General features: G+C 36.4%; 1 protein-coding gene across 8 annotated transcripts in view; it reads right to left on the bottom strand.

Annotated features, from left to right (window-relative positions):
- Positions 1-14,849, bottom strand: part of CDK14 (cyclin dependent kinase 14) — a 798,330-nt gene that overhangs the window by 455,511 nt on the left and 327,970 nt on the right. For all 8 annotated transcript variants that reach the window (XM_050782870.1, XM_050782869.1, XM_050782873.1 and 5 more), the window contains one exon: positions 1,256-1,350. In XM_050782870.1, the coding sequence (XP_050638827.1) occupies positions 1,256-1,350 (95 nt within the window). The remainder of the gene's footprint in view (positions 1-1,255; positions 1,351-14,849) is intronic.

Raw genomic sequence — 14,849 nt, 5'->3', positions numbered from 1 at the left:
TAAACTTAAGAAACATGAACAAACAGGTATAAGACCACACTCCTGAAAATCCTAAGATTACCTAAATTAGCACATAATCAAAATTTTCAACTATGTCTTTAGAATGATCCTTCAGAGAATTGTTCTCTTCTACATCTTCTAATTACTTAAGTTACAATGTCCTAATCTGGTTGGGTGCAGTGGTTCATGCCTGTAATCCCAACACTTCGGATGTCCGAGGTCGGAGGATCACTTAAGCCCAGGAATTTAAAACCAGCCTGGGCAACACAAGAAAATTCTGTTTCTACAAAAGAATTTTTTAAAAAATAGCCAGACATGATGGCATATGCTTGTAGTCCCAGTTACTCAGGAGGCTAAGGCAAGAGGACTGTTTGAGCCCAGGAGGTTGAGAATGCAATGAGCCGTTATCAGGCCACTGTAGCCTGGGCAACAGGGCGAAACGCTGTCTCAGAAAAAAAAAAAGTCCTATCTTCTATAAAGATTTTAAAAAGAGGTAACAGGGCCAGTATAGAAAATTATTTTGCAACATCATTTGGTAGAGTTATAAAGTTAAAACAAAGCTTGTGACTTCTGTGGTTGTTGCAGAGATAGCATTAATTTATCTACAACTACATGTCACTAACTCTGTCCTTAATCAATAAGGGAGAGGAAGGAGGTCAATCAGAAACACATGAGGACAAGCTTTTTAAGAATCCAAATCTGTGCCCTGACCGCCAGAGAACAATGGAGAGAAAGAAGAAAAGGAGGCGAGAGTTGTTTCTCTATATGAAAATATATGCAGCATGATGCCAAAGCAGACAGAAAGAAAAAGAAAAAGTTTGCCTTTTTTTTAAAGTAGGAGACTTCTGGAAGATGAAGTAAAAGCTTAATTTAAAAAGATCCCAAGAATGGCCAATACATTTGGCACTGTCAAATCAATACTCCTATTCCCAACACTAAATCTGTATGAAAAATTAATCACATAATTCACCTGGAAATGAATTCTCATTAGACGGTTCCAACTCCTTCGAAAGAAAGAGAAAACAATGTTGTGGGGAGGAGTGTTAAACAGAAAAATAAATTGAACAGTCTGAAAAACTGTTTACTAGCAGGGCACACCAATTTCAATGAGTTTTACACACTTGCCAAAAGAAAAAAGATACCCTAAGGGAGGAAAATCTATTGTATATTAAATAAGAATTAAATAAAATGCTATTTAGTAATAAGAGGCGTGATACACTGCACATGTGAAATATTCCAAAAATAATGAACTTACTTGCTTTTCCCTTTGTATACTGTAGCATAAGATCCTTCCCCTAGTTTTTCCAGCTTTTCATATGAGTCAGCTTTTCCAAATTTGGGACTTGTTGGCTAAAAATGAAGCACAGGGTAAGCAAAACAGATTATATCAAATTAATTAACAACAAATACCATGATTTTGCTGAGAATGTACAGATTCTCTGTCACTTTTTAAATAACTGTTTTTTCTGGCATATATATTTATTTTTCAAAACAACATAATAAACAGGGTACAAAACTCAAAAAATGCAAATAAACACAATGAAGAATGAAATTATTCCCATAATCTAACCAGGGAACCACTGTTAATATTTTGATATCTGCTCTTCCAGTGCTATCTGTAAGCTGATGACTGCTTTCTTACATAAATGAAACTGCACTACATCTACTGTTTTTTAACCTGACCCTCCCTTTTTTATTCAATAAATTGTGAATACTTTACATGTTATTATACAATCTTCTAAATCTTCTAAATTATGAGCTGGTAAACTGTGGCCCATGGGTCAAATCCAGCCCACTACCTGTTTTTGTATATCCCATAAGTTTAGAATAGTTTTTACTTTTTTAATGGTTGAAGGAAACAAAGCAAAATAAGAATAAAATTTCATGATATGTGAAAATAATATGAAAATTAAATTTTAGTGTTCATAAAGTTTTACTGAAACACAGTCGTGGTCATTCACTTGTATGTTTTTTCATGGTTTTCAAACTACAACAGAGCTGTAGTTCCAATATGGATCACATGGCTGACAAAGCCAAAAATATTTAGTGTATCCCGTTGTAAATCATGATGGTATAATATTCAGCCATATAAAGGTACTCCTCTGATACCTTTTAGTGATAATTCAAACAGATAATCAGAAGATGTTATCACTCAGCTATCACTAATACAAATGGAACTCTCTTACATACACATAAATCAATCCTTAAGGCATAGCTGCCACCAAATAACTCTTCCTTAAGACAGGTCACATCCCAACAGGACCAAAAAACATGCTAAGAGGGAGTGACCTCATCACTCTTATTGTGCTCAACTCCCACCTCAACTTTAAATAACTATGGAGCAAGAAAAGGGGAGTGTTGTCCTCCGTGGTGGAGAAGCATTCACCTTTTATTTCAATAAGAAATGATCTATTATTATACTGTTGCTATTAAATAAAAGGGTAATACCAAAGCATATTAGAAAATGATAATTACACAAGGAATGAAAAATATCTTATTAAAGAGATTTATTCCAATATAAATATATACATACATATACATAATTCATAAAAGGTGGCTAATATTTGTAGTACTTCATAAATAACCAACTTCAGAAGTTTAGAACTTGTATTCTTGAAGTTGGGCTTGAACACTACTTTTGAGTATACTCCTGTACCACTTACCAAAAAACACACATGTGGGCAACGATTCTGACTCCTACTATTTATTAGGATTTTATGCGGCCAGTTGAATATACATTTCTTACTTCCTTCCCACCCAAAATACCCCATCATGACGGAAAAGTTATTTTTCAAAAATAATAAATCAGAATTAGAAACAGAAAACAGAGTGCCAATATCTAATCAGAAATTCTGAAGAATTCTGAAAGAAGGTAATCAGAATCAAAACTTCAGGGGAAAGCCTGACCATGTAGAAGACTATTAAAGAAAAGAAGCAGGAACTCTAAGTGAACATGAGACCAACCAACACATAAACAGTTGAGACTGCAGTGTCCTCCCAAGCAAGCTGCAGAGGCATCTGCGCAGGAGACGGCTTAGAGTGTGGTATCTGAGCAGAGCAAGAACTCAAGTAGCCAATACCCTACAAGAGAAAAAGCAATGTCTCCCCATCCCCCAAGCTGTAATCCCTTTCACACAATCAGCAGAGACAATTTACAGAAAATAAAATAAGCTGACAGTGATTCTCAAGTACAAATATGAATATACAACCAAAAATCACAAATCATTTTAGGAAAATCAACATCCTAAAAGAGAAGGATAAAATTCAGTGGGCAGATAAGCTAAAACCTTGGAAGGCAGGTTGACGTTGCAAAGGTAAGGATAACTTTAAATAGGCCAGGCGCGGTGACTCACACCTGTAATCCCAGCATTTTGGGAGGCAGAGGAAGGCGGATCACGAGGTCAGGAGATCGAGACCATCCTGCCCAACATGGTGAAACCCCATCTCTACTAAAAATACAAAAATTAGCTGGGCGTGGTGGTGCACATCTGTAGTCCCAGCTACTGAGGAGGCTGAGGCAGGAGAATTGCTTGAACCCTAGAGGCTAAAAAAGTAATAAGCTCAATGGCTGAACAGAATTCTCCCAGAAAACTTCAGGGAGAGGTTGCATCTAAATAGAAAATTTATTCAGCAAACATATTGTCACAGATTGTAATAGCTGCAAAAAGACAGTTAAGCAATATTTTCAAAATTAAAAGGAAAAATAATTTTGCATAATTAATACTATACTCAAGACAGTCCCTCAAGTGAAATATGGAAACACAACAATTTTACTACCCACAGAAAAAAATCTAGATATAAAATTATCTCAATGTAAGATGTAGCTGGAGTGATGGGGGGACAAGGCAAGGAAGAGTAGGAAAGAAGAAATAAAACCACACTGAGCTTTCTTGAATAAATCAGAATATATTGCAGATACAGATTGAAACTCCAAATGCATACCTTTTAGAATGTTTCTTAACCTTTAAAAGGGAATCAGTAAATTGATATAAATAAGGTGTACAAATCCCAAACAAATTGGGGAGGGAGGAATGGGAAAAAAAATGCAATGAAAGAGAAAGAGGGTAAGGAGTGAGAGGTTAGAGGAGGAGGCATATTCAGTAAGAAAGCATGCAAAGTTTTATAAAACAAGAATTTTATAAAATAAGAATAAATTTTATAAAATAAGAATAAAGTCCAAACATATCAATGATTACAATAAACATAAATGAATCAACTTCCCCTATTAAAGGAAAAGCTCTCCGATTAAAAAAACAAAGAAAATATAGCAATATGCTATTAAGAAGAGATTTAACGAGAGTAAATCTGAAAATAAAGGAGTAAGGGAAAAATATAGCTCAATAAGCATTTTTTAAAATAATACCAATAGTAGTATTGATAGCAGACAAGACAGAATTTACAAAACAATAAATAGATTAAATTAGTATCTCCCATAAAAAATGAATGTTAAAAATCCACCAAGAAGTCTAATAAACTAGTAAACTAGTAAAGGCCAAATAACATAGTTTTGAAATGTATCAAACAATTGTTGGTAGCAATAAAGTGAGAAACTGTTGGTGATAATGAAAGACAAGCATACACATTGACAGAGCAAGCAAGTAACTAATAATTAAGGGATCTATGGGGCTCAAATATTAGAAACAATGGCTTAATTAATATACATATTCATATATTTATATTCTTTCAAGCACACATTTAAAATTCACCAAAAAATGATCATAGATTCAGTCACAAAGATGATCTCAATATTGAAAACTGCAAAAACATTTCAAGTTGCTTTTTCTGAACACAATGCAATTAAATTAGAAATTAAGACTATAATTAACAAAACCATACTGTATTTGGGATTCCTGCTAAATGAGTAGATTTTAGCTGTTCTTGCCACAACAAAAAAAATGGGTAACTATATGAGATGATAGATATGTTAATTTGCTTCACTACAGTAATCATTTTACTATCTATATGTATCCCATAACACCACACTATATAGATTAGAATCCCTAATCCAAAAACCTTAAAACCAAAATGTTCCAAAAATCTGAAACTTTTTGAACACCAGCATGATGCCACAAGTGGAAAATTCCACACCTGACCTCATGTGACAGGTGCACAAAATTATTTAAAATATTGTATAAAATTACATTCAGACTATGCATATAAGCTACATATGAAACATGAGTGAATTTCATGTTTAGACTTGGGGTCCCCTTCCTAAGATATCTCATGTATATTCCAGAATCCAAAAAAATCTTAAAGCCCAAATACCTCTGTACCAAGCATTTCAGATAGAGGATGCTCAATCTATGTATCTTAAATATATACAACAAATGTTATCTTGTTGAAATAAAAAAATTAAAGCTGAATAGTTTAACAACATGGGTTTAAAAAAAAAAAACTTAAAATTCATAAATATATGACAATGAGAGCATGACCATTTAAGACCTATGGCATGTAGCCAAATCAACACATAAAAGAAAATTTAAATATATGCATATAATAGAAAACAATAAAGCAGTATGATTTAGACTTTTAATGGCAGCTAGAAAAGAAGCAACAAAGAACACAGTAGGATGAGATTAATAAAGACAATGAAAGATATTTGTAAAATATAAGACAAAAGTATTGTAAACATGATTAATAAAACCAAATGCTATTTGTAATGACCATTAAAACAGATAATTATCTGGAAAGTCTCATTAAAAAGAGAACTAAATAAACACTGTAAATACAAAGAGAACATAACTCAGTTTAAGAACGAATGTTTTTGTTGTCGTTAATTAACCTGGAATACTATGAACAGCTTTATTCCAAAATATTCAAAATTTAGTACATACTTTCTAGAAAAAATTAATTACCCAAATTGACCTCAGCAAAATACAAAAACTAAGACACAATAAACAGAATAAATTTAAAGAGTTAATCTTAAAAATATAATCTTCTAAGGGCAACTTCTACTAAAATTTAAGAAACAGATACACTAAGTTGTATGAAGCAGATAGCATAAAAATATAAAATGCTTCTAACCAGCAAAACCCTATTACCAAAATTAACTAACTAATTAAACAAAAGGCCAAGTATCACAAACATAGGAGCAAAAATTCTAAGAAAATTTTTAAAAATTAATTTCTGCAAATGTGCTACAAGAATAATATACCATGGCCAAATGAGATTTATCTCATTAATTCAAAAATGATTCAACCTCAAAAAATTTACTAATATATTTCCCTACATAAAAGAAAAATGCTGAAAAATAATTTTTAAAATTCAGTATACTGTGTATCTGAAATAAAATCATAAAATTATGTAATCTAGTAACAAAGGAAAGGTTCCAAATTCAATATTATTTTTATAGAAACCTGTAACAAACCTCACATTAAATGGTGAAATATTTGATCCATTACTTTTAAATGCAAGAACAAGACAGGAAACCATCCAACTTCCACTATTTGGCGGTTATTAACGAGTATTTGTGCTTTAGATGCTAATCTCTTCCATAAAATAGGAACCTATTATGTTAATCCTTACAATAACAAATATATCTCTAAATATGTCCAAACGTTAGGGGCTTAAAATTAAAGCCACAGAGATTGTAGAAAACAGCACATATTAAAATTTTCTACTATCCAATTCACCTGTAAATAGAGTAAAGGCTCAATGGTTGAAGTCAACCCACTACACATAAACTTCCATGAGGTTGTTTCCTCATTCTGTGTAATGAAAAAGAACTTAATTTATGTGTGGAACTAAACAGATTTTTGCAAAATCTAAAGTCAGATTTATCCAGGTGTATATAGCACCAGGTTACCTAAAGCTGTGTAGACTGAGGAGGTATTATCAGGCAACTACTGTTACTCATCATTAATGCCAATAAAAAGAGAAGAAACAAATTCATCTTTGAGAGTCCCAACTATTAATCCAGCCTATCTCTAGACAGTGGCACCTTCAATGGAAGAATGACTGTGGCAAATGCTGAGAGAACTGCTGGAAAATTAGTAAGTGCTGCAAGAAAGCTTCCAGGGTCAAGTACTCAATCTGCACTGCTGGACACAACAGTAACCCATTTCCTGACCAAGCATTCAATATGGGGTCAATTCCTCCTCAAGCTCCATGATTACTAATTTTATAATGAAATATAGATCAAAAATAGAATTCCTGCCTTCACAAAATCAGAGCTCCTAGAGCTACATAACACTGTAGGCATCATTTACTCTAATACAAATATATAAAAATGAAAACTTCCCAGAAACACCGATTTGCCCAAGACCATACACTGAATTTCAATTAAATATTTTTCCTTAAAGTAAAGCCATCTAAGTAATCTGCTCCCTTTTAGCATTCAGTATGCGAAAACAAAACTAGCAGCACAAATTTTGCTAGCACTCAGTACGACAAAACAAAACTAGCAACACAAATTAACAGTGTTTAAAGAAAAAATCCTAATCAAATAACAAGGGTTTATTTTATACATATGTATGGATTGCTAGAGGTGTCATAACAAAACACCACATACTTGGTGGCTTCAACAACAAAAATTTATTTTTTCACAGTTTTGGAAGCTAGAAGTCCAAGATCAAGGTTTTGGCAGGGTTTGTTTCTCCTGAGTCCTCTCTCCTTGGCTTGCAGATGGCCACCTTCTCATGTGTCCTCACATGGCCTTCCCTCTGGCTAACGGGATCCCTGGTGTCTCTACACTTCTTGCAACGACACCAGTCATATTATATTAGGGTCACACCCAATGACCAAAATTTAATTTAGTCACCTCTTTTAAAACCTTACCTTCAAATACAGTTACATTTTCAGGTACTGGGGGCTGGGACATCAACATAGGAATTTTAAGGGAACAGCATGCAGTCCATAACACACACACACACTCTCTCTCTCTCTCTCTGCCCCCCACCATATATATATTTATGCAGATAGCATAAAATATAAATATATATATGTGTGTGTATATAGATATATGAAGGACAAAGATATTTCAAAAAATAATATAGAAAGGAATGGAGGGAGGAGAAGAAGGGGGGGAGGGTATAAGATATTTTTTAGGAATTTAACTCGGTTCCATGTAATTTAAACTATGATTACAATGATGAGCTCTTTAAGCATTATATTCCCTTAGGACCACCTATTATTTTCTTCAAGAAATTTGTAAGATACAAACCATGTGTTGAGTTAAATCAAGTAAAATTTAATGGAAAATTACATTCAAAGTCGCCTGACTAGTCCTGTGTGGGTTATGTTCTCATGCATTTTTCATCACCAGGAAACAGCTTGTGAATGTCACACTTTACCATCACCCTCCTGAGCCTAAGTTTTAAATAGAAATTTAAAAACCTATATTAAACTTCAGTATAAAATGATCTTCAATGGGGAAAATATTGTGTTCACAGTTCCACTCTAAATTATTTAAAATCAGAATGAGAGGTCTGTGTGTTTGCTTTTGTGCTCCTTTAAGAATGAATCCAATCTAAGTTAAAAATGTAGCAGCGGAAAATTACCTTTTTATTCTTATTAGGAGATAAACTGCTAATGACTACTTAAAGTAAGTATAAGACACAGTCACCACTTGGCAAGAGAATAGGAAGCCAAAATTTTCTCTTTCTGGAAAGGCACAAATAATTTTCAAGAAATGATATATTCACCCTACATAGATAGCTTTGTATAAAAGAGTTAATGTAATTGTTTTTAAGACAGACCATATTAAACTTACTACTTGAAAAAACTGTACTGAAGAAATTAGAAAACAAAATTTTTTTAATGAAAATCATTCATTCACAAGAAAGATTTAGTAAAGGAAGATGCTAGTGGTACAAAGTAGTCTATCTAATTAACTGGATTTGGATGCATTAACTGCTGTGGTTGTATTCTATATTCTGTTAACACTACAATGGCAGAAAATTAATATTTTCCCATATTTTGTGGTAAAACAACCAACATTATTTGCCCTGTGAAACTGATAGATAGACATTGTGGAAATACTCTGTAACTTACAAATCAATCATGCTGACTCCATAGGAAGAATCAAAGGCATGTAATTCCTATCTAAAACTTTTCCTAGTCTACAAAAGAATAGGCCTATGGAATAGGATGCATCCAAGAGACAGTCTCCACTTTGACAGTTAGAGTCTTATAAAGTGAGTCTCCTATATTAAGTATGCAGAAATGGTCTGGTCTATAATTACTATATATATAAATAAGGAATCCAAATGCCAAATCTTTAAAGAGGTCAATGATAAAATTCTTCCTATCAAATGAATAAAAAAAGAATAATTCAGAAGGAGAGATTTTTATAATTAAAGTTGAGGCCTTTGTCTTTTTTTCCTTGCAACTTTATTAAATCATCACATTTAAATAAAGATGCTGGATCAAACCAAGGTGTAGTCAACCTTAAACATTATCTTTGGCTTTTTGATGTCAGATGTGTGGACGGATGAGAAACAGCTTTATGGGACAACTCTTCTCTGCTTATGACTTCCCTACTTAGAGTATAGCCTTGAGATACCACTTTAGACACGTGGAAATACAAGGCTAATCAGCAATTTCTAACAGACACTAACTGCATAGAGATGTGAAATTTAATGAGATGATGTCAATACTTTTTTAAAAAAAAACGAATAAAAGTATAGAGAACCGTCAATTATCTGGGCCAGCGGAGGGGAACACTGACATGGATAATGAAACGTGTACACAATGTTCCAGCTGAACAATGTTTGCCACTCTGCCATAAAGGTGTTCTTAACCCTTGACAGCTCTAGTTCATTGTCTGTATAATAATAATAACAACAACAACTAGCTAATATCAAGTGATTACGTACCAGGCCTTAAGCTAATCATTTTACATGCATTACATAAACTTAATCTCTATAATACCACCATAAGGTTGGTTCTATCCCCATTTGAACATGAATAATTTACAGACTGAAAAAATAAAGTAACTCATCTAAAATCTTATAGTTACTGGCAGAACTGGAATTCAAACCAAGATGATCAGAATTGAAAATGATTTTCTTTGTTACTATTATACTGGTGGAATATTCCCACAGAGTCCTAACTCTCACCCACACGGAGGAAATATTAAACATGCTTCGGTCTGTCTTCTATTGAAACCCCACTCGCAAAAGCAAGCATGGGTGTCTGAACTGCATTTTTATAAACTTCATGAGTATACTTCAGTGTTCACTGTAATGATACCATGATATCCAGTAAGAATGTCCATAGCTTCATACTGACTTCACTGAAAATTGATTTTAACCCTCACACATAACTCCTTGCTTAAGATTGCTGAGTACCCCTTGAATTGAGGAAAACCATAATAGAGAATCACTTCTCCAGTACATTACACTGTAACTGTGAGAGTGGATATGAGGGTGAAAGAGGAAGGATTCAATCAGAACCACGTGGCCCCATTAAATAAGGATTTAAAGTCAAACCTGATTGGGCTAATTTTTATTTTGCCTTTGATCTCCAGAACAAGCTTTATCACCCAGCATTGACAGCCCTATTACAGCCACACTAAGGTAATGCATCATTGATAGGTAACTTGGTTATAAAATAGATCTAGGTGCTGCACAGAGGTATGGATCCAAACATCACACATGGTAACAACCTGTCAATGGGGCTTGGTTCTAATCTGGGAATTTTCCACTCCCCAGAAGAGGAAGTAATGCCAAGATGAGACATCCACCACACCCCAAGAACAAGTATCTAAAAACTGAAATGAAACTCTCATTTGCAGGTTTGCACCCTCCTCCCACATCTCCCAGATTAGGCCTGCCTATCATGGGATATAGATTTTTATGGTGATGAAAAGAGGTAAATTTGGAGCAATTTGTGGAATATAGAGAGGACCTTAACCTAAATATGAGTTTCTGAAAATATACCCTCTTTAAGATCAGCTTATGACAGCACAACTCAATGAAATCCCTTCTAAATTGGTCCAGCAAGACAGGAAATCTCCCGTAGTACTCCCAAGAATTGCAGCTACTGAGGAGCACAGCTGGGTTAGGGGAGGTGGCAGGAATAGGGGAGGGAAGGTTTGTCATATCAATGACAGTATTAAACACTACACAGGGACTAGTCCTAGGAAAAGTGGGCACTGAATATATGTCTGAAACAAATTTAAAAACCCTGTCAAACACCCTCTTAAAATATACCACTATAAATAAAATCACATTCTTTACATTTTGCGTGAATTTTAAAGTGCCACTATCTGAAGAAAAAAGAACAATCAGCCAGTTACATTAGCATGATGGCCACTGAGGTCAAGGCATTCTTGGTTCCTTGATTTCCGTCAAGGCTTCTAATATATAATGGCCTGTATGTGAAGAGCATATAGATGTATACAGTTGGGAAGGCACGGTATTTTAAAATAGTTTCTAACACAGTATTTCCAAAAAGCAATGCTTTCCTCATTAAAACAGTAGCTGCAATGCCATACTTTTATCATGTTCTCCTTCCTTTTCAGCTCTACTCTTGGAGCTTATAAAAGATAACGAATATTTTTTTTAAAAAATGATAAAAGTATGACATAAATCATGGTGACCCTTAAGGAAAGAGGGTCTTCCTTTGATGCTTATCAGCCATTGTTACATCCTCTAAGCACTGTAAAAAAGTAACACCCGTGTCTATAAGGCTCCCTTGCTTTCCCATGCTTCCCATGGGTATTAACCGATCAATCCTTTACACTGCTGCAGGGGATGGAAAATGGCGTTATGCAGAAAGTGTTACTGTCTCCATTTTCTGCCCAATTCAGAATCCAGTGGAAATTAACCTTTCCACCAAAACAAACAAACAAACAAAAAAACATAATAAAGTGCCCCTTCTTATCACAACAGGGCAGAGAACAAATAGGCAGCAGACAGGATTTGCTGGCAAGATGGCCAAATAGGAACAGCTCCCATCTGCAGCTCCCAGAGAGAATGACACAGAAGGCAAGTGATTTCGGCATTTCCAACTTAGGTACCCGGTTCATCTCACTGGGACTGGTTGGACAGGTGGTGCAGCCCACAGAGGGCTAGCCAAACCCGGGTAGGAAATCCCTCACCCAGGAAGCGCAATGGGTCGAGGGATTTCCCTCCCCCAGCCAAGGGAAGCCATGAGAGATTGTACCAGGAGGACGGTGCACTCTGGCCCAGATACTGTTATTCTACCATGGTGTTCACAACCGAAAGACCAGGAGATTCCCTCCAGTGCCTAGGCCACCAGGGCCCTGGGTTTCAAGCACAAAACAAAACTGGGCAGCCATTTGGGCAGACACCGAGCTAGCTGCAGCAGTTTATTTTTCATACCCCAGTGGCACCTGGAATCCCAGGGAGACAGAACCATTCACTCCCTTGGAAAGGGGGCTGAAGCCAGGGATCCAAGTGGTCTGGCTGAGCAGGTCTCACCTCCATGGTGCCCAGCAAGCTAAGATCCACTGGCTTGAAATTCTCGTTGCCAGCTTAGCAGTCTAAAGTCGACCTGGGAAGCTTAAGCTAGGTGGGGGGAGGGGCATCACCTTTGCTGAGGCTTGAGTAGGTGGTTTTACCCTCACAGTGTCAACAAAGCTGCCGGGAAGGTTGAAATGGGCAGAGCCCACTGCAGTTCAGTAAGCCCAGGCTGAAGGCCACTGTGGCCAGACTCCTCTAGATTCCTCCTCTCTGGGCAGGGCATCTCTGAAAGAAAGACAGCTGCCCCAAGTCAGGGACTTAGAGATAAAACCCCCATCTCCCTGGGACAGAGCAACCAAGGAACGGTGTGGCAGTGGGCACAGCTTCAGCAGACTTAAACATCCCTGCCTGACAGCTCTAAAGAGAGCAGTGGATCTCCCAGCATGGTGTTCAAGCTCTGATAAGGGACAGACTGCCTCCTCAAGTGGGTCCCTGAACCCCATGTAATCCTAACTAGGAGACACCTTTCAGTGGGGGCCAACAGACACTCATACAGGATAACTGTGGCTGGCATCTGGTGGGTGCCCTTCTGAGATGAAGCTTCCAGAGGAAGGAACAGGCAGCAATCTTTGCTGTTGTGCAGCCTCAGCTGGTGATACCCAGCAAACAGGGTCTAGATTGGACCTCCAGCAAACTCCATCAGACCTGAAGCAGAGGCATCTGACTGCTAGAAGGAAAACTAACAAAGAGAAAGGAATAGCATCAACATCAACAAAAAGGATGTCCACTCAGATACCCCACCCAAAGGTCACCAACATAAAGACCAACAGTAGATAAATCCACGAAGATGGGGAGAAACCAGCACAAAAAAAGCTTAAAATTACAAAAACCAGAACACCTCTTCTCCTCCAAAGGATCACAACTCCTCGCCAGCAAGGGAACAAAACCAGATGGAGAATGAGTCTGACGAACTGACAGAAGTAGGCTTCAGAAAGTGGGTAATAACAAACTTCTCTGAGCTAAAGGAGCATGTTCTAACCCAATGCAATGAAGCTAAAAACCTCGAAAAAAGGTTAGACGAATTGCTAACTAGAATAACCAGTTTAGAGAAGAATATAAATGACCTGATGGAGCTGAAAAACACCGCACGAGAACTTCGTGAAGCATACACAATTATCAATAGTTCAATCAATCAAGGGAAGAAAGGATATCAGACATTAAAGATCAACTCAATGAAAAAAAGCAAGAAGATAAGACTGGAGAAAAAAGAGTGAAAAGAAACAAACAAAGCCTCCAAGAAATACGGGACTATGAGAAAAGACAAAAATCTACATTTGATTGTTGTACCTGAAAGTGACGGGGAGAATGGAACCAAGTTGGAAAACACTCTTCAGGATATCATCCAGGAGATCTTCCCCAACCTAGCAAGGCAGGACAACATTCAAATTCAGGAAATACAGAGAACACCACAAAGATACTCCTCAAGAAGAGCAACCCCAAGACACATAATCATTAGATTCACCAAGGTTGAAATGAACGAAAAAATGTAAGGGCAGCCAGAGAGAAGGGTTGAGTTACCCACAAAGGGAAGCCCATCAGACTAACAGCAGATCTCTCAGCAGAAACCCTACAAGCCAGAAGAGAGGGGACACCAATATTCAACATTCTTAAAGGAAAGTATTTTACACAGAATTTCATATCCAGCCAAACTAAGCTTCATAAGGGAAGGAGAAATAAAATTCTTTACAGACAAGCAAATGCTGAGAGACACTGTCGCCACCAGGCCTGCCTTACAAGAGCTCCTGAAGGAAGCACTAAACATGGAAAGGAACAAGCAGGACCAGCCACTGCAAAAACATACCAAATTGTAAAGACCATCAACACTATGAAGAAACTGCATCAACTAACGGGCAAAATAACCAGCTAGCATCATAATGACAGGACGGAATTCACACCTAACAATATTAACCTTAAATATAAACAGGCCAAATGTCCCAATTAAAAGACACAGACTGGCAAACTGGATAAAGAGTCAAGACCCATCGGTGTGCTGTATTAAGGAGATCCATCTCACATGCAAAGACACACATACACTCAAAATAAAGGGATGGAAGAATATTTACCAACCAAACAGAAAGCAAGAAAAGCAAGGGTTGCAATCAATAAAACAGACTTTAAACCAGCAAAGATAAAAAGAGACAAAGAAGGACACCACTAATGGTAAAGGGATCAATGCAACAAGAAGAGTTAACTATCCTAAACATATATGCACCCAATACAGGAGCACATTGACTCATAAAGCAAGTTCTTAGAGACCTACAAAGACTTAGACTCCCAAACAATAATAGTTGGAAACTTTAACACCCCACTGTCAATATTAGACAGATCAATTAGACAGAAAATTAACAAAAATATCAAGGACTTGAACTCAGCTCTGGACCAACCAGAACTAATAGACATCTACAGAACTCTCTCCACCTC

This window comes from Macaca thibetana, chromosome 3 (assembly GCF_024542745.1).
Source record: "Macaca thibetana thibetana isolate TM-01 chromosome 3, ASM2454274v1, whole genome shotgun sequence".
Lineage (NCBI taxonomy): Eukaryota > Metazoa > Chordata > Mammalia > Primates > Cercopithecidae > Macaca > Macaca thibetana.
The sequence above is the reverse complement of the archived record's forward strand: the minus strand, read 5'-3'. Positions and strand labels throughout refer to the sequence as shown.